Source organism: Epinephelus fuscoguttatus, linkage group LG24, assembly GCF_011397635.1.
Source record: "Epinephelus fuscoguttatus linkage group LG24, E.fuscoguttatus.final_Chr_v1".
Taxonomy (NCBI): domain Eukaryota; kingdom Metazoa; phylum Chordata; class Actinopteri; order Perciformes; family Serranidae; genus Epinephelus; species Epinephelus fuscoguttatus.
In genome coordinates this window covers 15,920,823-15,943,245 of record NC_064775.1, presented here as the reverse complement: position 1 = coordinate 15,943,245, position 22,423 = coordinate 15,920,823, and the positions used below count along the sequence as shown (strand labels likewise).

At 40.2% G+C, this 22,423-nt stretch overlaps 2 protein-coding genes, 1 long non-coding RNA gene and 1 pseudogene across 9 annotated transcripts in view; 3 read left to right on the top strand and 1 right to left on the bottom strand.

Moving 5' to 3' along the window:
- Nucleotides 1-911: 911 nt before the first annotated feature.
- The window catches only part of LOC125885238 (uncharacterized), a 32,826-nt gene continuing 11,314 nt past the window's right edge, over nt 912-22,423 (bottom strand). Inside the window, exons 3-7 of one of the 7 annotated variants that reach the window (XR_007448835.1) lie at nt 11,565-11,604; nt 10,902-10,966; nt 10,623-10,695; nt 2,129-2,369; nt 912-1,084 (exon numbers count right to left, since the gene is read on the bottom strand). This is a non-coding gene — a long non-coding RNA (uncharacterized LOC125885238). Of the gene's footprint in view, nt 1,085-1,845; nt 2,370-10,622; nt 10,696-10,901; nt 10,967-11,564; nt 11,605-22,423 lie in introns of those variants that run through there. The other 6 variants (XR_007448830.1, XR_007448834.1, XR_007448836.1 and 3 more) reach the window with 6 other exon arrangements.
- LOC125885233 (trace amine-associated receptor 13c-like) lies at nt 3,596-4,580 on the top strand (annotated as a pseudogene).
- Nucleotides 9,522-10,508, top strand: LOC125885237 (trace amine-associated receptor 13c-like). Its single transcript, XM_049570784.1, has one exon. The coding sequence runs from the start codon at nt 9,522-9,524 to the stop codon at nt 10,506-10,508; it is 987 nt and encodes a 328-aa protein (XP_049426741.1).
- LOC125885236 (trace amine-associated receptor 13c-like) lies at nt 17,876-18,862 on the top strand. Its single transcript, XM_049570783.1, has one exon. It carries the CDS (start codon nt 17,876-17,878, stop codon nt 18,860-18,862), a length of 987 nt encoding a protein of 328 aa, XP_049426740.1.

Sequence of the window (22,423 nt, the reverse complement as noted above, 5' to 3'; positions counted from 1 at the left end):
CTTCCTGAGGTTTCTACCGTTTTTTTCCCCGTTAAAGGGTTTTTTTTGGGGAGTTTTTCCTTATCCGCTGTGAGGGTCTTAAGGACAGAGGGATGTCGTATGCTGTAAAGCCCTGTGAGGCAAATTGTGATTTGTGATATTGGGCTTTATAAATAAAATTGATTGATTGATTGACTATATTCTTCGTGATCAGTGTATTGCTTCACACTGTGCTTGCAAAGTCGCTCTCAAAGTTGGGGGACTCTCGGGTTTAACAGGTGTCCTAGTAAGAGGAATTAATTGGAGACAGCTGTTCAGAAGACAGGCTCTCTGCTTTCAAGACACAGGCTTAAACTCTAACCTATCAACATCCCTGAGGGGGACATGAATACCAGTATTACATTTCATGGCAGTCCAAGCATCAGATGGAAATATACAGAGAAAAATCACACACTTCATTTGGACAAAGGCATTCAAAATTCACTTAGTGTCAACTAGTATTGAACCCACAACATCAGAATCTCCAAACAGTTCTCGAACACCATGAGCTATTGAATTAGACAGCTATTCTGTCTTTCCTCTGAGTGTTCAGAGGTGCCCAAAACACATTAGACTGTTGGACTGAACACTCTACAAGACAGTTTGTTATTTTCTTTCTAGATATGTCTGCCCCAAAAACAAGTCCTTCAACAACTTTCTTATAAACAACTACAAATGGGTTCAGTGTTTGGACTTGATCATGGAACTGAAGGAATTACAAAGATCTGTTCATCACACTGAGCTACCTTTCTGCTACACATCCTGTGATCAATCTCATCCAGACAAAAGTGTGTCTTCACCTATAATCTGGTTTGGACTAAATTAACATGTAAACAATAAAAAAGACACATAAAAAATACATTTTATTGCCAAGTCAGGAACTGATAGTTGACTTTTGGAAGAAGCAAGGGCCTTAATGTCAACAGGGCCTCAGTGTAGAGGGTGGATAGCTTCAAGTCCCATGGTGTCCACGTTACTGGCAGCCTGACCTGGGGGTTGCATACTGTTCCACCTCAGACACTTGAAGAAACTCCAAATATTCCCTCCAACACTAAGGATCCAGAATCTGTGCAATTATAGGAATAAAAGTCAGACATTTTGACCACTTGTATCACATTAAAAAAGAGGGAGATCTTTTTGCTGACAATAGTTGTGGACTCTAAATTGCCTCTAGACACACACAAATCTTACAAAAGCTGGCTCTGAACAAAAAGCATGAATTAAGGAACCTTGGTCATCTTTGACTATGACCTGTGCTTTTGAACCCCAAGTGAGAAACATCACCAAAAAGGCATTTATCCATCTTCGAAACATTGCCCGTGTGTGACCTCATTTATCTAAAGACGACACTGAAAAACTCATTCCTGCTTTTATCTCCAGCAGAGTTGACTACTGTAACACCGTGTTCTCAGGGCTTTCAAAAAAATCTTTAAACAAACTTCAGATGATCCAAAATGAAGCAATATGTTCATGTTTCCATGAACATAACTGCTGATCTCTGCTGTACATTACTGCAGGGCTAATACATGATGCAACACATGTAACTATGCATACAGACACACAGAGTAATACCTCTGAGGTCAAATTACAGCTTCTCACCCGACAGCAAAACAAGCACAGATTAACATCTCAAAGTGTTCCTCATTAGCGGAGCTGGTGCCCCTCTGACTCTAAAGTAACACTTCCAAACCACCGAGGCACCAGGCCAATCTGAGGTGTTAAGAAAATAAACTGTAAGGATGTAAACAGGTCAAACAGCTACACTTAATGAACTCGGTGAAGCTCAGAAAAAGTCTCAAAAAAGTTTTGAAGCTTGGAGCAGATTTTTATTTTTTCATTTCTTGCAGTCTCCTGTTCTCCTGTCATGCCTTGGGGGGAAAATTAAACTTTAAAGGTCCTTTACCTGGTTTTAGACTTAAATCTTATGATTGAAAATTCTGCTTAGCCATTGTTGGTTGAACATTAAACTGTCAAAACTGAGCTAGATAGGACGGGAACCGTCTCTAAAAAATGGACTTTATCTCAGAATTATGAGATAAATTTTCAAAGATTCTGCTATTATTTTTCTGAATGAAAGATAATCTTGGTAATTCAGAAAAACTAGGCAAACCTTTACATTCTGAATGCATCTGAATGCATCATGCTTCTGTATAATCCTGAGTAGCTGGCAGATATTCTAGATACGATGACCCTCTCAATTGCAGATCTATTCGTAGATGGTGGTCTGATTGTCCTCGGCCTTCAAAGAGATGTGGAGCTCAAGCTGCAGTAACTGCATATTGGAGAATGAAGTCAAAGGGCCAGCACGATCAGCACTGCCACTTTCTATGGGTTGAAGAGTTTGGATCCAACTGTGAGTTAAAAAAAAAAAAAAAAAAAAGATATATGAAGGATTAAGACAAATAAGTAAGTGAAAGGCTTTACTGTCTTGAATACATTTTCAACAAAGTGTTGTGTGTGTAGCTAAGATTTGTGCAATGTTTGGTGGCTCTTAAGTGTGGCACCAAACACTGTTTATGAATGACTAATATTTAGAACTGCAAACTTATTGGCTCATTTGAACAAAACAAAATCTGGTCATAAAGCGCTGTAGGGATGACGTTTTTCCGCAGGCCAACCTAGCATCGTCCAAATAGCCTCTGGGATTTTATAAAATTAGCTCTGTGGCAAAAAAAAGTTTTTGATAAAAACACATTTGTTCAGCAAGATAATCTGCACAAATGAATATGACTTTTATGATTTCTGAAGTGTAAATGCAATTGCCAGAAGTAACCAGCTTCACGGTTGTTTGCCTCCACAAACCGGTCAAGTTTCAGTTTACATCCATGTGTGTCCAAACTCATGTAGTCATGACAGCTGACAACGCCTCAAATGTGGATTTTGCTGCAAAGAAGCTTCAAACTCTAAAACATGGATGCTTCACACACATCAGTTTCAAGGTGGACACCCAAGTTTAGTGCCACCAATTCAGTATCTGACCAAGCGTCTCCTCTTCTGTCCCTGAGATACGGAATAGAATAATGGTCAAAAAAGTGTTTTTGCAGATGTCGCAGTGAAGTTGATCTTTGACTTTTTGGATTTAAAATGTCATCACTTCATGATTTTATCCTCATTTGTGTAAAGATTTGTGATAATTAGCGTATGAATTCTAGAACTATGGTCACAGGGACCTTGACTCTTGACCACCAAAATCTAATCGTTCATTCGAGACCCATTGCCTTCAAGACACCAGAACCAAGAGATCAAAAATGCTAATTCGTTTTTGAGTTTCAGGACTCATTTCTGCCTCTATTAAAGGTCCTGTGAAAGAATGTTCTGAAACTCTGCAAGCAGTCGGACTGGGTTTAAGGAGTCTTCCTGCATGATAAGTTAAAGAGCTCGACAGGAACATATACACCAGCTAAAAAGATCTTGTCCTGGTAACCTAAAAGTTACTGGTTAAACTTTATTAAGAATGTAAAAGTGAAAGTGACAACATCTCTTCCAGGTATTGGAAAAATGGGAGGGCAGTGTTGGAGGATAAATTAACAGTCTAGCAGACAGTTTAATCGTTTCTCTTGACCCCACCTCCTCCCTGATGGACAGCACAGAGGGCCCTCTGCTCTGCTTCCCCAACCTCAACTCCTCCTGCAGGCGTCTGCTGCACCCTCGCTCTGACACTGCTCTGCTCTACACCCTGCTGGCCTTCGTCTCTCTGCTCACTGTGACTCTCAACCTGCTCGTCATCATCTCCATCTCCCACTTCCGGCAGCTCCACACCGCGACCAACACCCTGCTCCTGTCTCTGGCTGTGTCCGACCTGGTGGTGGGGCTGCTGGGGATGCCCATCGAGGGCCTGCGCTACATAGAGACGTGCTGGCTGCTGGGGAGGCTGCTGTGTGCTCTGACTCCTTATGTTTCTTACTGCATGCTCTCTGCCTCTGTGGGCAGCATGGTGCAAATATCCATAGACCGTTATCTGGCTATCTGTGACCCACTGCTCTATTCCTCTAAGATCACCCTGCACAGAGTTCAAATATCAATCTGTTTATGCTGGGCCTGCTCTCTTCTCTACAACGGGTGTATCCTAATAGGACACTTAGGGCAGCCAGACAGGTTCAGCTCCTGCCACGGGGAGTGTGTGGTGGTCATCAGCCACACCTCAGGAACTGTTGATCTCTTTTTTACATTTGTCGGGCCCTGTACTGTCATGGTTGTTCTCTATATGAGGGTGTTTGTGGTTGCCATCTCTCAGATGCGTGTCATTCGGCTGCAGACTGCTGCTACCGCTGGCACTGCAGCTCCAACCGCTAAAAAATCAGAGGAAGGCAGCCAGGACTCTTGGCATTGTGATAGCTGTGTTTCTATTGTGCTTCTGCCCGTATTACTATCCGGCTCTAGCAGGAGAAGACACCTCCACAAGCTTGTCTTACTATGCTCTGTTGTCTTGGATCATGTTGTTGAACTCCTGTGCAAACCCTCTGATTTATGCTCTGTTCTACCCCTGGTTTAGAAAAGCTATCAAACTCATCTTCACCCTCAGGATACTGCAGCCTCACTCCAGGGAGGATAAATTACTGTAGGCAGGGCTGAAATGATCTGTTAACTGTCATTTTTCAGTGTTTAGGAAACTTTGGAAACCAGACTGTCCTGCTGCAGAAACACAGAAACACTCTACAGTGGCCTCAAGCACAGAGTTCCTAAGTTTGTCACACACACATGAACACACACCTCATATCTGAGTGAAGAGCATTATGTGCCTTCTTGAAGCAAATTACTGCTAATTGACCTTGACTGAAATGCTGTATATTGACATATTAGCTATATTCTGTCTTGCTTTCCAGAATGTCACAAGCACCAACAAATCATATGAAAAGTTCATGTAAATATGAGCACAAACAACATGTATGATGTCTGTACACTCTTTGATTGTGTTACAGTATAATAAATGTACACATAATTTAACAGACCTGTCATTAGGCTTCTTTGTATTGCACAGATCCTGTTAAGTCTTTGTGGTTTAGTCTCTTGTGATCACTATATGTAGCTTTTGTGCACTCGTCTTGCCTGCTGTGCTGTTAAAAAGAACCAGATCGATGTTGTGCTTAATCTCTGCCATGTTTAATTTAACTGCTTTCAAATGCAATTCTTTCCTTGCTGGAAATTACCGTCTGTTTCTGCCACCATGCAGCAAACTGCCAAAAAAATAATTTAAAGTCACATTAGATATAAATGTCCAAAGACTTACTGATTTGGCAGCTACAGTGATTAGGAAATGGTTACAAAACATTTGAGTCTGATAAAAAACATTAATTTGAAATGGAAGAAAGCCGAATAATAACAAAATAAAACACACATCCTCCTCTCCAACAGGCCCAACTAACAATACATAAGAGAGGTGGAGAAATGTGATTTTTACGAGGTCGTTCTTTTGGTATAAATCTGTAAAAGTATTAAACTGTCAGGAATGGATTTGATGAACAAGTATTCACTTTCTTGATAAATAAATATCAGCAAACCTGCTGCATTGTCCCGCACTCACACAGCATGCACATTGTGGCTGTAGCAACATGGAGGCGTCGCTGCACTCCTAACAGTTGAGACTACAGTTGATTCCAGAAGATGATCAATGCCTCTTTATTCAGCAAAACCAAAACATGACCAATTAATTCTGATCAAATGCTGCCTAATTATGCATTAATGGAAACTTCTATACTACAGACACGTCAGCTCAAATGTCTTCTGTGACACTGAAAACAAGAAAACTGAGCTCAAACTTCTCTCTGTTTAACATAATAAAAACAATGCACCTCTCTTTACTCAAACACTGCTGAGAAAAGTTGCCAATAACTCCACACTTTTAGAGGGGCGTTAACAGTACATCCCTTTGAATTTTATTTGGTAAATGCTTCTGTCAAAGTAATCTGATTACAAATTGCATCTTTTTTTTCTTTACAGTAAGCTTGGTGGACTTTTTTATTGACTCAAGACCATGTTTGCATAGTGTGGAGTAAACGCAAAATATAAAATCTAATAATGCACACTGACAATTTTGGATATTTATCTGTCTTTTGTGATGTTGTATTCCATTTAGATTTGTCCATTCAATGCTTTTAGCTGCTTTTAAATAACCGTTTGAGCCTTTTGGTGCTTTGATTAGTGGCTACAGTGCATAAAATCTGATCAGCATTTTTTGTTTATACCTTTGCAATGGAAAAAATCGGCCGCTTTGTTGCTAACACATGCTATACAAACCCAAACCCAATACACACCTAAAGCTAAACACAAATGAACATGAGGTCAATGCAGTAATAAATATAGGCTTGTCCTATTGAGAGGGAAATCACAGACATTACTGCTAATATGAGAGATTTAGCAGGCGGTCATGATGGTGTCAGATCTGGTCTGATGATCAAATTAGTCCCTTTATTCTCAGGCCATTGACCTGTCTACTTGCTAAATCTCTGGAAATTGGAACAGTACCAAGTGAGATTAAAACTGCTAAAATTCTACCTGTGTTTAAATCCGGAGATGGAAGTTCATTCAACAACTTCTGTCCTGTTTCTGTCTTTGCTTGTTCTTCAAAGATTTTGGTGAAACTGGTTTACAATATAATTATAAAACATCCTGTATGGACAGCAGTATGGATTTAGGAAAACCTACTCTGCAGATATGGCTTTGTTTTAACTGGTTGACAAAATTCACACTCCTTTAAATGGCAACAGATATGCTTTAGGAATATTTCTTGACATTTCCAAAGCTTTCAACACTTTTAATCATGATATCTAACTCCAGTAATTGTTATATTATTGCTTTATTGGACATATGTCTTTAAGTTACACTCATAATCAACAACAGTTTGTTAACATTAATGGATGGACATCTGATGGGGCCAAAATAACAGGCGGAGTCCCACAGGGATCTATTACAGGACCTCTACTATACCTTATTTATATCAAGGACCTAGCTGTAGTGTCACCCTCCATGGTGACACTCCTCCCAGTACTTCTGCCGATAATACCGATTTATTTCTCTCACATACTAATTTCTCTGTACTTACTGCCAAAGCTGACTTTGATTTCGAAAGAATTTCTTGATTTCCGATTTCAAAAGCTGAAATTTATTTCAATATTCCCAAATTTAAAATCCCCAAATCCATGTTTTAGAATTAAAAAAATATATTTTTTGACTTGAATTTTTGGATCTGAATTTGACCTATTAAATTTGAGCAGTGCTCTATTTACATATTTTTTAATTAGAATTTTGAGATTTGAATTTGATTATTTAATTTTAGCCTCAATCTAGTTTTTTTTTTTTTTAAAGGCAACTCAAAGCCGATTGACCAAGTCAACATCAAATGCGGCATATACCAAGGGGATGCACTGTCACCACTGCTGTTCTGCATAGGCTTGAATCCCCTCAGTCAATTCATCAAGAAGACTGGCTATGGATACCGATTACAAAGTGGAGTAACAATCAATCACCTGCTCTACATGAAAGTCAGCAAGCTGTATGCCAAGAATGAGTGAGAAATCAACTCACTGATCCACACCAACAGGATCTACAGGAAGGACATAGGGATGTCATTCGGATTGGACAAGTGTCTAAGATGATCAGAACTGAAGGAGTTGACCTACCAGAGGGCAACATAGGAGATATCCAGGACAGCCACAAGTACCTTGGGATCCCGCAGGCTAATGGAAATCATGAGGAGGCTGCAAGAAGTCCACCACAATCAAATACCTCCAGAGAGTAAGGCGAGTCCTGAGAAGTCAGCTGAATGGTCAGAACAAGGTCAGAGCCATCAGCAGGTACGCAATGCCAGTCATCAGATACCCAGCTGGGATCATAGGCTGGCCAAAGGAGGCGATGGAAGCCACAGATATCAAGACAAAAAAGCTCCTCACCATGCATGGATGGTTCCACCCCAAGTCCAGCTTCCTGAGGCTATACACTAAGCGGAAAGAGGGAGGCCAAGGACTAGTGAGTATCAGAGCCACTATCCAGGATGAAACATCCAAAATCCAGGAATACATCAAGAAGATGGCTCCAAAGGATGAGCTGCTACGTGAATGCCTCAGACAACAGAAACCTGATGAGAGCAAAGAAGTGGAGGAGCAAACAACATGGAGGGATAAGCCTCCACACAGACATACCACTGTCAGATAGCGGAAGTGGCTGATATCAAGAAGACCTACCAGTGGTTGGAGAATGCTGGACTGACAGACGGCACAGAGACACTAATCATCGCAGCACAAGAACAGTCCCTAAGCACAAGGGCCACAGAGGCCAGGGTCTACCACAGCAGATCACACCCAAGGTGCAGGCTGTGCAAGGATGCGCCTGAGATGATCCAGCACATAGTGGCAGGGTGTAAGATGTAGGCAGGATCAGTGTACATGGAGAGGCACAACCAAGTGGCTGGGATAGTGTACAGGAACATCTGCACCCAGTATGGACTCTAAGTACCCAAATCCTGATGGGACACACCAACAACCAGGCTAAGATCTTGTGGGACTTCAGCTTCCAGACTGACAAACAGCTGCTTGATAACCAACCGGACATAATGGTGGTTGACAAACACCAGAACTAGAACAGATGTGGTCGGAGGTCGAAGTTGACATGGTCCCCGTGGCAGTAGGAGCACTCGGGGCAGTGACCCCCAAACTGGGAGAGTGGCTCTGGCAGATTCCAGGATTAACATCTGAAGCTTCAGCCCAGAAGTGTGCAGAGCCCTCAAACTCCGAGGCTTCTGGTAGAGGACCCGAGCTTGAGGATGACACAGATACCACCCTAAGAGGGTGAGAGGGTGATAATGTAATATATGTTTGTTTTTTTTTTAATTAAGCTTTTGAAATTGCTGAATTTAGAACAAATTGTTTCAGATACATGGTTTCCAAAGTAAAATATTTCAATGCCATGAATTCAGTGGTGTTTAAATTTCAATATTAAGTGGTTGTTAGAATTCAAATGTTTCTGTATCTTATGTGCTGCTATAGGTTCAGCTATGGAACAGCTATATTCAAATTACAGTCTACTGTACCACACTTTGAAGTATAGGCTTAAGTCCTGTCTGATGAAACACACTGTTTGAGCTGATTAAATCTTACTATATCTATCTTATGGTTTTGCTGGATTTATGTTGCTTATTTTTATGTTTGCTTGTTTGTTTACTTTAGTTGATGATGTGACTTTTGTATCTGCTGATAATGCTTATTGAGGTGAGATGTCTTTAATAAGCCTCTAGGATGTTTCTTAAATCGCAGCTGCAAAACTCACCTCATCTTTTGTTGTATTTCTGCTGCATTGTTTAATTGTGCAAATAAATGAATCAAATTTAACATATCAAAAGTAAATGATGAATAAAAAACAAATTGCAGGGGGGAAGAGGGAGAAGTGACGACAGTGATGAAGAGGGCGAGAGGTTGCATCATTCATCAGGTGTTTGGAACAGCTGGGAGGGCGGGTTTGATAAGGATAAATCAACTGTCTGATGGGGAGTTTAATCTGTTCCCTCCTCCCTGATGGACAGCACAGAGGGTCCTCTGCTCTGCTTCCCCAACCTCAACTCCTCCTGCAGGCGTCTGCTGCGCCCTCGCTCTGAGACTGCTCTGCTCTACACCCTGCTGGCCTTCGTCTCTCTGCTCACTGTGAATCTCAACCTGCTCGTCATCATCTCCATCTCCTACTTCCGGCAGCTCCACACCGCGACCAACACCCTGCTCCTGTCTCTGGCTGTGTCCGACCTGGTGGTGGGGCTGCTGGTGATGCCCATCGAGGGCCTGTGGTACATGGAGACGTGCTGGCTGCTGGGGAGGCTGCTGTGTGCTCTGACTCCTTATGTTTCTTACTGCATGTTTTCTGCCTCTGTGGGCAACATGGTGCTCATATCCATAGATCGTTATCTGGCTATCTGTGACCCACTGCTCTATTCCTCTAAGATCACCCTGCACAGAGTTCAAATATCAATCTGTTTATGCTGGGCCTGCTCTCTTCTCTACAACGGGTGTATCCTAATGGGACACTTAGGGCAGCCAGACAGGTTCAGCTCCTGCCACGGGGAGTGTGTGGTGGTCATCAGCCACACCTCAGGCACGCTAGATCTCTTCGTCTCATTTGTCGGGCCCTGTACTGTCATGGTTGTTCTCTATATGAAGGTGTTTGTGGTTGCCATCTCTCAGATGCGTGTCATTCAGCTGCAGACTGCTGCTACCGCTGGCACTGCAGCTCCAACCGCTAAAAAATCAGAGAGGAAGGCAGCCAGGACTCTTGGCATTGTGATAGCTGTGTTTCTATTGTGCTTCTGCCCGTATTACTATCCCGCTCTAGCAGGCGAAGACACCTCCACGAGCTTGTCATACTTTGCAGTGTTGTCTTGGATCTCGTTGTTGAACTCCTGTGCAAACCCTCTGATTTATGCTCTGTTCTACCCCTGGTTTAGAAAATCTATCAAACTCATCTTCACACTGAAAATACTGCAGCCTCACTCCCGGGAGATCAAGATCCTGTAGATTAAATCACCAGTGCTTGGTCCCTTTTCAGCACGAATGAAACATGCTGTCTGTAACACCTGTGTATATGTGAGTGTGTGTGCGTGTGTGTGTGTGCTGTCTGGCCAGACTCACCGTGTATTCAGTATACCAGTGGCCTCAGCTGCAGAGTTTCTCGTTTCATCACACATGCTGCAGAAAAACATTTCTGCACATAAAATGAATGAAAAATATTGAAACATAAAATAATGGTCAATAATACAAAGCATATTTTCATCATATAGGAGCTTTGGCAAGATCTCAGTTTATCATCTGTGTAATTGGCAGTGTAAAAATATGCTGCCTGACAGTCACAAACAATGAATACATAATGTATGTGTGATGAAGCTTTAATACTGTTTATATGTGACTCACTTATGCACGTGGAAATGCACAATTACTCACTGGATGTCGCACAGTGGTAATACTGTATAGGTTTACTGCCCAATGACAAGATGCACAAAGAAAACCACATGAATATATTATCAGAGCTTCACAAATAATGCTAATTGTGATTCAGTATGTGATAAGTGTATACAATGCCATTAAGCAGAATAATGACTTTAGTTTCTGAACTTCCTCATGACCTTAGTTGGGTTTACATCCAGCATCATGTCTTCTAGAGGATTTACAGTCTGTATGATTTATTGTTTATAAAAAAAAACAACTATCACTATTTTCTTTTTTCCTATGTTACTCTCTCATGTGTAGTTCCATTTTCACCAAAGCTGCACAACTTTTAAAGTGTTTAAAAGCACTTTGTAACATAAACACTGTATAAATGATAAATGATGATATTTTCTATTTTCTATCAAAGATTTAATGGCCTGCTTTTCTTTGAAGCTAAACATCAGTGTGCCTTATTAATTCTGGCATGATTTAATTCTTGTTGTATTAAACATGCTGTCAAATGAAAAAGTGAAAATAAAAGCCTGCAATTTTCACTCTGTCATGCTCTGATTCTGTCTGACATTTAAATTACTCCCATGCAAAAACTGGCACTACAGTAACAACATTATTAGTAATCCATAGGCTTACCTGTAAAGCTGGGTTCCTCAGGTGTTGGTATGAAACAAGCCTGTAAATCACAATGAATGAGATAAATGCTTATTAAATTGCATTTGTAATGGAAAAATATGAATACCTGCAAGTTTATTAAGAAAGCAGGGCTTTTGAATTTTTTTCTGAGGTTTATTTAAGTGCCAGGTTTATTTGGTGCAGTCTGGAGCTGCACAATTAATAGAAATATTAACAAAATCATATTATGGCCAAGTGCAATATCAAGCTGCATTTTTTTCAGTCATTTTCCAACTTATATTTTTTTTGTGACCAAATTTTTATTGTTTTTTTCTTTTTGTTTTCATCATGGAGGATACACTACAACTGACAAATACAGTATTGACAATACATGCCATATCTACATCTGTACTTGAGGGTATCCACAAATACATTAAGCATATAGTGTATTTATGTAAATTAGATGAAAAGCAATACAAAAATAAATTGGAGCAATACTCAAAATGTAAATATACCTTCACTTATCCTCCTATAATCCAAACAATAGTTTAAACCCTACTCTTTACCCCCCCACCCCCACCCCCACCCCCTGTGGCCTGAGTTTAAACATTGAGGAAAAAAAAAAAAAAGAGATCATTAGATTAACTAATCAAAACAAAATATAAGAATAAGTATCTACATACACACACACCCATACATGAATCCATATATGTATATATCTACAAATACACAGATACATACATGTATATACATTCATAATAAGTAAAATAAAATGAAGTAAAATGAAGAAAAACTCATCCCTATATTTTGCATTGATTTAAATATGTGTTTTAAAACCAGCTCTCAATGGAACAAAGATTCTGGTCTTAAACTGAATAAATTGTTCATAACGATTCAATGTATATTCCAAGTGTACCCCCAATTTAAAAAAACAAACAAACAAAAAAAAAAAAACACAACATATACAACATACAACATTATTCACATTACATGTATAAGAGATGACATATTCATATCATTTAGGCGTACACCATATAGGAGCATAGATAGACATCAATAATCTCTACACAAACTAGTTATTGTGATTTCAATTCTTCCATTATTAGAAGAAGAGCTTCTGTTACATCAGTTTTAATGTCCCTTATTCTACCTATTGCCACTTCTATGGAAAGATTACAATAAAATGATGACTGCCAGTAACGTATATTTAAATCTTGTGGACGTTTCCATCTCATTACTACTATTTCTTTTGCTGCATTTAATCCACAAAAAAGAGTCTTTCTTTGATGGCTTGATAGAACAAGTGAAGAATCATCATTCAATAAGATAATATTTGGAAGGAAGGGTATAGTTAATTCCAATATATTTGATAAAGTTCTTGTTACTTGAATCCAGAAGGTATTAACCACCGGACATTCCCATAGCATATGTATATATGTTCCAATTTTCCTTTGAGAGCATAATGGACATATTGGGCTTGAGGTCAGTTTAAATAGGGAACGCTTTCTTGGGAATAAATAATACCTATGAATTACTTTATAATTAAGCAACTGATGTTTATAGTTACATGAAGTGAGTGGAATGTTATTCCAGACTCTCTTCCAATCTATATTCTGTTCATAGCTTTTAAGATCTATGTTCCACACAGCAACGATACCCAATGGAAAGCTCAGCTGTTGTTGAATTTTTTTTATACAAGTAGGACACAAAGTCCCTACCATGTTTATAACGTTTAATTATTTCAACCAATGGGTGAATAGGTACTGGCTGGGTCCATGGTACCCCATATGTACGCATGGCCGTGCGCAATTGTAAATAAAAAAAGAAGGAAGACCCCGGTAAATTAAAAATGTCTTTCAGATCTTGAAATGACCGTGGGCCATCATTATTATAGATATCTGAGAGAACATGAATACCACTATTTTTCCACTTTGGGAACTGTATGGGTTTTCCACCTATTTGTAAAATATTATTATTAAATACTGGCATGTCTGCATGCCACTTTGTTTCCCAATGGCCTATCTTTACACAATGCTGCCAAGTATGAATCGAATGTCCTATTATTGGTCCAAATTTAGTACTACATTGCTTATATGATAGACCTGAAAAAAGAACATCTTTAAAAATATATGGTGATATGATATGTTTTTCTAATTGGACCCAGGGCGTCTTTAACTCCTCTTCGAACCACTTTGCCAGTGAACGAAGCATAAAAGATAAATAATACAATTCAAAATTTGGGACATTTAAGCCGCCTGATCTATTATCACGCTGAAGAACTTTAAATTTAATCCTTGGTTTTTGTCCTTTCCATATAAACTTTGATACAAGGTTCTGTAATTTATTCCAATAACCTGCTAATGGGGGCATTTGTAACATACTAGAGAAAAAGATAATCCAAGGAAGTAAATTCATTTTTATGATAGAAATTCTAGCTGCTAATGATATTGTTAGTTTTGACCACTTACTTAAGTCCTCTATAATAGAATTTGAAAGTTTTTTGTAATTTTTCATCACTGTTTTGTCCAAGAAAGAATAAATGTCAAGTCCCAAATATCTAAACTTAGACACTACTGGTATTCCTGAAAGAGAATTTGTGTTAATACTCTTCATCGCCGCATTTAAGGGCAGCAAAGAAGACTTTCCCAAATTGATCTTATAACCAGAAATAGAACCAAATTCATTCAATATATTTAAAACAATTGGAAGAGAAGTTGGTACCTGGTCAAGATAGATTATCAAATCGTCTGCATATAAAGATGTCTTGTGAATTGTGTCTTTTACTGTTATTCCCTCCAGCTCTTGCGAATTTCGTATTTTTTGGGCTAGCGGCTCAAGGGATAAGACAAATAGAAGTGCTGACACAGGACACCCCTGACGGGTACCCTGAGCAATGGCGAACTGTGGGGAACATTGATTTTTCCAAATCCCATATGCTGCAGTGTGTACCACAAATATGACCACTGAAGCCGGTCAAAGGCTTTTTCTGCGTCAACGGATAAAACTGCACATGGTGATGATATCGTCTGACTAAAATGTATAATGTGGAGGAGACGCCTTATGTTGTCCGCAGATAATCTGCGCTTAACAAAACCCGTTTGGTCCGGGTGAACCAGCATCGGCAATACTCTCTCAAGATGACGTGCTAGAATTTTTGCATACAATTTGATATCACAATTAATGAGGGATAAGGGATGCCAATTTGAGCACAATTTAAGATCTTTACTTTTCTTATGCAAGACAGAGATAATTGCGGTATTCACATTTCTATTGAATTCACCTTTATGTATAGATGTTTGTATCATATGTAATAATAGAGGACCCAATTCATGCCAAAAATTTAGATACACCTCAGGGGGGATACCATCCAACCCCGGTGATTTTCCTCGGTTCATCTCTTTCAATGCAGCATATAATTCATCTAACGTTATAGGAGAATCTAATAATCTTGCGTCCTCACTGGAAAGAGTGGGTATATTAATCCCTTCAACAAAAAGGTCAAAATTATATTTTGTACACTGTTCTTTTGAAGAATATAGTTTCATATAAAAATGTTGAAAGTCACGATTAATTAGTAATGGGTCATACAGTAGAACACCATCATCGGACATAACTAGAGAAATATCAGCCAGTCGATCATTTTCACGTATTTTGCTAGCTAACAGAAAACTAGGGCGACTTCCATCCAAATATTCTTTTTGCCTCGCTCTGTGAACGAGAAACGCAGCTCTTCATGTAAGTAGCCCATTTAATTCTGCTTTTACTTTGGATAATTCAATTTCATTTTCAGGATCAAAATTATTCTGCTGCTCTGCAATCAGTCTTGCTTGAATATGCTCTAGATCTGTGATTTTTTTAAGATTTGTCTTATTGAGACCAGAAGCAAATGCTATAGTATTATTTCGAATGAAACCTTTGGTAGCATCCCATAAGAACCTTACATCGTTCACAGAATTCTCATTGAGATCCAAGAATTCACGTAAAGCTAATCGAAACTGTTCACAATACTTTTCATTCTGTAATAATGTTAAATTAAATCTCCATCTGGGGGCCCGAGTTGGAGTATTAAAAAATTCTAATGTGCATAAATTAGCATGATGGTCAGAAATGGACATGTATAAAATTTCTGTCTTCTGCACCAAATAAGTAATCTTAGCTGATATCAAAATATAATCAATTCTGGAGTATGTTCGATGTCTAGCTGAGAAAAAAGTAAACCGTTTCCTATCTGGATGATACACTCTCCAAATATCATTTTCCAACTTATAAAACACAAATATCCTGGTTGATAGACAATACACAAACATTAAGTTAATGCATTTTTTTGGCATTATAATAACAAAACATGACCAAAAAGGTGTCGGCTGAAGCCTTAACTTATTATACCTACTATTTTAACATTTGTTGTTTTTCTGAGCTCCCTTTAAACTATACAGAAGAATAAGAAACTGACATAACTAAGTACATGTACAATGCCAGTCATCAGATACCCAGCTGGGATCATAGGCTGGCCAAAGGAGGTGATGGAAGCCACAGATATCAAGACAAGAAAGCTCCTCACCATGCATGGATGGTTCCACCCCAAGTCCAGCGCCCTGAGGCTATACACTAAGCAGAAAGAGGGAGGCCAAGGACTAGTGAGTATCAGAGCCACTATCCAGGATGAAACATCCAAAATCCAGGAATACATCAAGAAGATGGCCCAAAAGGATGAGCTGCTAAGTGAATGCCTCAGACAACAGAAACCTGATGAGAGCAAAGAAGTGGAGGGGCAAACAACATGGAGGGATAAGCCTCCACATAGACATACCACTGTCAGATAGCGGAAGTGGCTGATATCAAGAAGACCTACCAGTGGTTGGAGAATGCTGGACTGACAGACGGCACAGAGACACTAATCATCGCAGCACAAGAACAGGCCCTAAGCACAAGGGCCATAGAGGCCAGGGTCTACCACAGCAGATCACACCCAAGGTGCAGGCTGTGCAAGGATGCGCCTGAGACAGTTCAGCACATAGTGGCGGGGTGTAAAATGCAGGCAGGATCAGCGTACATGGAGAGGCACAACCAAGTGGCTGGGATAGTGTACAGGAACATCTGCACCCAGTGTGGACTCTAAGTACCCAAATCCCAATGGGACACACCACCAGCGGTGGTTGAGAACAACAGGGCTAAGATCCTGTGGGACTTCAGCTTCCAGACTGACAAACAGCTGCTGGCATAATGGTGGTTGACAAACACCAGAAGAGGTCAGTGGTGGTAGATGTGGCGATACCAGCCGACGGCAACATCAGACAGAAGGAACATAAAAAGGTGGAGAAGTATCAAGGGTTGAAAGAACAGCTGGAGCAGATGTGGAAGGTCAAAGTTGACGTGGTCCCCGTGGCAGTAGGAGCACCCAGGGCAGTGACCCCCAAACTGGGAGAGTGGCTCTGGCAGATTCCAAGATGTGTGGACAGAAGTGTGCAGTCCTAGGAACAGCTAAGATACTGCGCAGAACCCTCAAACTCTCAGGCCTCTGAAAGAGGACCCGAGCTTGAGGATGACACAGACACCACCCTAAGAGGGCGATAGGGTGATAATATATGTTTTGTTTTGGTTTTTAAATTCATCTTTTGAAACTGCAAATCAAGGAATTTCAAATTATAATTTCAGATAGCTGAATTTAGAACAAATTGTTTCAGATACATGGTTTCCAAAATAAAATATTTCAATGCTATGAATTCAGTGGTGTTTAAATTTCAATATTAAGTGGTTGTTAGAATTTAGATATTTCTGTATCTTGTTTGCTGCTACAGGTTCAGCTATGGAGCAGCTATATTCAAATTACAGTCTACTGTACCACACTCAGGAATTTGAAGTATAGCTTTAAGTGCTGTCTGATGAACCACACTATTTGAGCTGAATAAATCTTACTGTATCTATGTTGTTTTTGCTTGATTTATGTTGCTTATTTTTATGTTTGCTTTTGATTTTATGTTTGCTTGTTTGTTTACTTTGTTCATTTTGATGATGTGACTTTGGTATCTGCTTATAATGCTTATTGAGGTGAGATGTCTTTTCTTAAATCGCAGCTGCAAAACTCACCTCATCTTTTGTTGTATTTCTGCTGCATTGTTTAATTGTGCAAATAAGTGAATCAAATTTAAAATATCAAAAGTAAATGATGAATAAAAAGCAAATTGCAGGGGGGAAGATGGAGAAGTGACGAAAATGATGAAGAGGGCGAGAGGTTGCATCATTCATCAGGTGTTTGGAACAGCTGGGAGGGCGGGTTTGATAAGGATAAATCAACTGTCTGATGGGGAGTTCAATCTGTTCCCTCCCCCGTGATGGACAGCACAGAGGGCCCTCTGCTCTGCTTCCCCAACCTCAACTCCTCCTGCAGGCGTCTGCTGCGCCCTCGCTCTGACACTGCTCTGCTCTACACCCTGCTGGCCTTCGTCTCTCTGCTCACTGTGACTCTCAACCTGCTCGTCATCATCTCCATCTCCCACTTCCGACAGCTCCACACCGCGACCAACACCCTGCTCCTGTCTCTGGCTGTGTCCGACCTGGTGGTGGGGCTGCTGGTGATGCCCATCGAGGGCCTGCGCTACATGGAGACGTGCTGGCTGCTGGGGAGGCTGCTGTGTGCTCTGACTCCTTATGTTTCTTACTGCATGCTCTCTGCCTCTGTGGGCAACATGGTGCTCATATCCATAGACCGTTATCTGGCTATCTGTGACCCACTGCTCTATTCCTCTAAGATCACCCTGCACAGAGTTCAAATATCAATCTGTTTATGCTGGGCCTGCTCTCTTCTCTACAACGGGTGTATCCTAATAGGACACTTAGGGCAGCCAGACAGGTTCAGCTCCTGCCACGGGGAGTGTGTGGTGGTCATCAGCCACACCTCAGGCACGCTAGATCTCTTCGTCTCATTTGTCGGGCCCTGTACTGTCATGGTTGTTCTCTATATGAGGGTTTTTGTGGTTGCCATCTCTCAGATGCGTGTCATTCAGCTGCAGACTGCTGCTACCGCTGGCACTGCAGCTCCAACCGCTAAAAAATCAGAGAGGAAGGCAGCCAGGACTCTTGGCATTGTGATAGCTGTGTTTCTATTGTGCTTCTGCCCGTATTACTATCCCGCTCTAGCAGGAGAAGACACCTCCACAAGCTTGTCTTACTATGCTCTGTTGTCTTGGATCATGTTGTTGAACTCCTGTGCAAACCCTCTGATTTATGCTCTGTTTTACCCCTGGTTTAGAAAAGCTATCAAACTCATCTTCACCCTCAGGATACTGCAGCCTCACTCCAGGGAGGATAAATTACTGTAGGCAGGGCTGAAATGATCTGTTAACTGTCATTTTTCAGTGTTTAGGAAACTTTGGAAACCAGACTGTCCTGCTGCAGAAACACAGAAACACTCTACAGTGGCCTCAAGCACAGAGTTCCTAAGTTTGTCTCACACACATGAACACACACCTCATATCTGAGTGAAGAGCATTATGTGCCTTCTTGAAGCAAATGACCTTGACTGAAATGCTGTATATTGACATATTAGCTACATTCTGTCTTGCTTTCCAGAATGTCACAAGCACCAACAAATCATATGAAAAGTTCATGTAAATATGAGCACAAACAACATGTATGATGTCTGTACACTCTTTGATTGTGTTACAGTATAATAAATGTACACATAATTTAACAGACCTGTCATTAGGCTTCTTTGTATTGCTCAGATCCTGTTAAGTCTTTGTGGTTTAGTCTCTTGTGATCACTATATGTAGCTTTTGTGCACTCGTCTTGCCTGCTGTGCTGTTAAAAAGAACCAGACTGATGTTGTGCTTAATCTCTGCCATGTTTAATTTAACTGCTTTCAAATGCAATTTTTTCCTTGCTGGAAATTACCGTCTGTTTCTACCACCAACATGCAGCAAACTGCCAAAAAATTAATTTAAAGTCACATTAGATATAAATGTCCAAAGACTTACTGATTTGGCAGCTACAGTGATTAGGAAATGGTTACAAAACGTTTGAGCCTGATAAAAAACAGCAATTTGAAATGGAAGAAAGCCGAATAATAACAAAATGAAACACACATCCTCCTCTCCAACAGGCCCAACTAACAATACATAAGAGAGGTGGAGAAATGTGATTTTTACGAGGTTGTTCTTTTGGTATAAATCTGTAAAAGTATTTAACTGTCAAGAACGGATTTGATGAACAAGTATTCACTTTCTTGATAAATAAATATCAGCAAACCTGCTGCATTGTCCCGCACTCACACAGCATGCACATTGTGACTGTAGCAACATGGAGGCGTCTCCGCACTCCTAACAGTGGAGACTTCAGTTGATTCCAGAAGATGATCAATGCCTCTTTATTCAGCAAAACCAAAACATGACCAATTAATTCTGATCAAATGCTACCTAATTATGCATTAATGGACACTTCTATATTACAGACACGTCAGCTCAAATGTCTTCTGTGACACTGAAAACAAGAAAACTGAGCTCAGACTATTTAACATAATAAAAACGATGCACCTCTCTTTACTCAAACACTGCTGAGAAAAGTTGCCAATAACTCCACACTTTTAGAGGGGCATTAACAGTACATCCCTTTGAATTTTATTTGGTAAATGCTTGTGTCAAAGTAATCTTATTACAAATTGCATCTTTTTTTTCTTTACAGTAAGCTTGGTGGACTTTTTTATTGACTCAAGACCATGTTTGCATAGTGTGGAGTAAAAGCAAAATATAAAATCTAATAATGCACACTGACAATGTTGGATATTTGGATACCGTCTGAGCCTTTTGGTGCTTTGATTAGTGGCTATAGTGCATAAAATCTGATCAGTTTTGGGGTAGTTAAAGATGTACACTGAACAGCATTTTTTTTTTGTACCTTTGCAATGGAAAGGGAAATCACAGACACCATTGCTAATATGAGAGATTCAGCAGGCAGTCATGATGAGGTTAGATCTGGTCTGATTGTCAAATTAGTCCCTTTATTCTCAGGCCATTGACCTGTGTACTTGCTAAATCTCTGGATATTGGAACAGTGAGGTTAAAATTGCTAAAATTCTACCTGTGTTTAAATCCGGAGATGGAAGGTCATTTAAAAACTACTGTCCAGTTTCTGTCTTTGCTTGTTTTTCGAGGATTTTGGTGAAAATTGTTTACAATATAATTATAAAACATCCTGTACGGACAACAGTGTTGATTTAGGAAAACTTACTCTGCAGATATGGCTTTGTTTTAACTGGTTGACAAAATTCACACTCCTTTAAATAGCAACAGATATGCTTTAGGAATATTTCTTGACATATCTAAAAACAATCATGATATCTAACTCCAGTAATTGTTATATTACTGCTTTTTTGGACATATTTCTTTAAATTACACTCATAATCAACAACAGTTTGTTAACATTAATGGATGGACATCTGATGGGGCCAAAACAACAGGTGGAGTCCCACAGGGATCTATTACAGGACCTCTACTATACCTTATTTATATCAAGGACCTGGCTGTAGCGTCACCCTCCATGGTGACACTCCTCCCAGTACTTCTGCCGATAATTCCAATTTATTTCTCTCACATACTAATTTCTCTGTACTTATTGCCAAAGCTAACTCTGATTTAGAAAGAATTTCTTGATTTCCGATTCCAAAAGCTGAAATTTATTTCAATATTCCCAAATTTAAAATCCCCAAATCCATGTTATAGAACTAAAAAAAGCATTTTTTTTTTTTTTACTTGAATTTTTGGATCTGAATTTGACCTATGAAATTTGACCAGGGCTCTATTTGCATATTTTTTCATTTGAATTTTGAGAATTGAATTTGACCATTTAATTTTAGCAGCCTCAATCTAATTCTTTTTAAGAGGCCAACTCAAAGCCGATTGACCAAGTCAATATCAAGTGCGGCATATACCAAGGGGATGCACTGTCACCACTGCTGTTCTGCATAGGCAAGAAGACTGGCTATGGATACTGATTATGAAGTGGGGCAACAATCAACCACCCGCTGTACATGGATGTCAGCAAGCTGTATGCCTAGAATGAGCGAGAAATCAACTCACCGATCCACAGCAACAGGATCTACAGCAAGGACATAGGGATGTCATTCAGATTAGACAAGAGTCTAAGATGATCAGAACTGAAGGAGTTGACCTACCAGACGGCAACATCCCGCAGGCTAATGGAAATCATGAGGAGGCCGCAAGAAGTCCACCACAATCAAATATCTCTAAAGAGTAAGGCAAGTCCTGAGAAGTCAGCTAAATGGTCAAAACAAGGTCAGAGCCATCAGCAGGTACGCAATGCCAGTCATCAGATACCCAGCTGGGATCATAGGCTGGCCAAAGGAGGAGATGGAAGCCACAGATATCAAGACAAGAAAGCTCCTCACCATGTGTTAAAGGAGCTAAGTCTTACACTAGCTACTGAGATGCTTGACCCAGAGTAACCTGGTTGACGCGCCTCGCTAACTTACTGGTTTCTCACCCTAACGTTACTGTTCTTGATGCTCAGTAAAAGAGTCCGGATGCTGGTCTTCTGGTGCATTATAATTCGGATTTATTGACAACTCAAACAAAGAAAACACCGGCAGTTAGCGCCACAGCGGTCAAAAACCTTTTGCCCTTCCGGGTCAAACACCTGGTGATCATAGTGAGGTCACATCCTAAAATACCTGAACTCACCAGGTGACGGTACAGTGCCCCCCAATGCCCACACAGTGAATTACACAGATAAACGCAAAACCTCCCAAAAACATATTTGGCTCCTATACCATGCATGGATGGTTCCACCCCAAGTCCAGTGCCCTGAGGCTATACACTAAGCGGAAAGAGGGAGGCCAAGGACTAGTGAGTATCAGAGCCACTATC

What these genes read in the sequence shown, in the direction of transcription:
- LOC125885237 (XM_049570784.1), top strand. Translation starts at nt 9,522, where the DNA reads ATGGACAGCACAGAGGGTCCTCTGCTCTGCTTCCCCAACCTCAACTCC.
- LOC125885236 (XM_049570783.1), top strand. Translation starts at nt 17,876, where the DNA reads ATGGACAGCACAGAGGGCCCTCTGCTCTGCTTCCCCAACCTCAACTCC.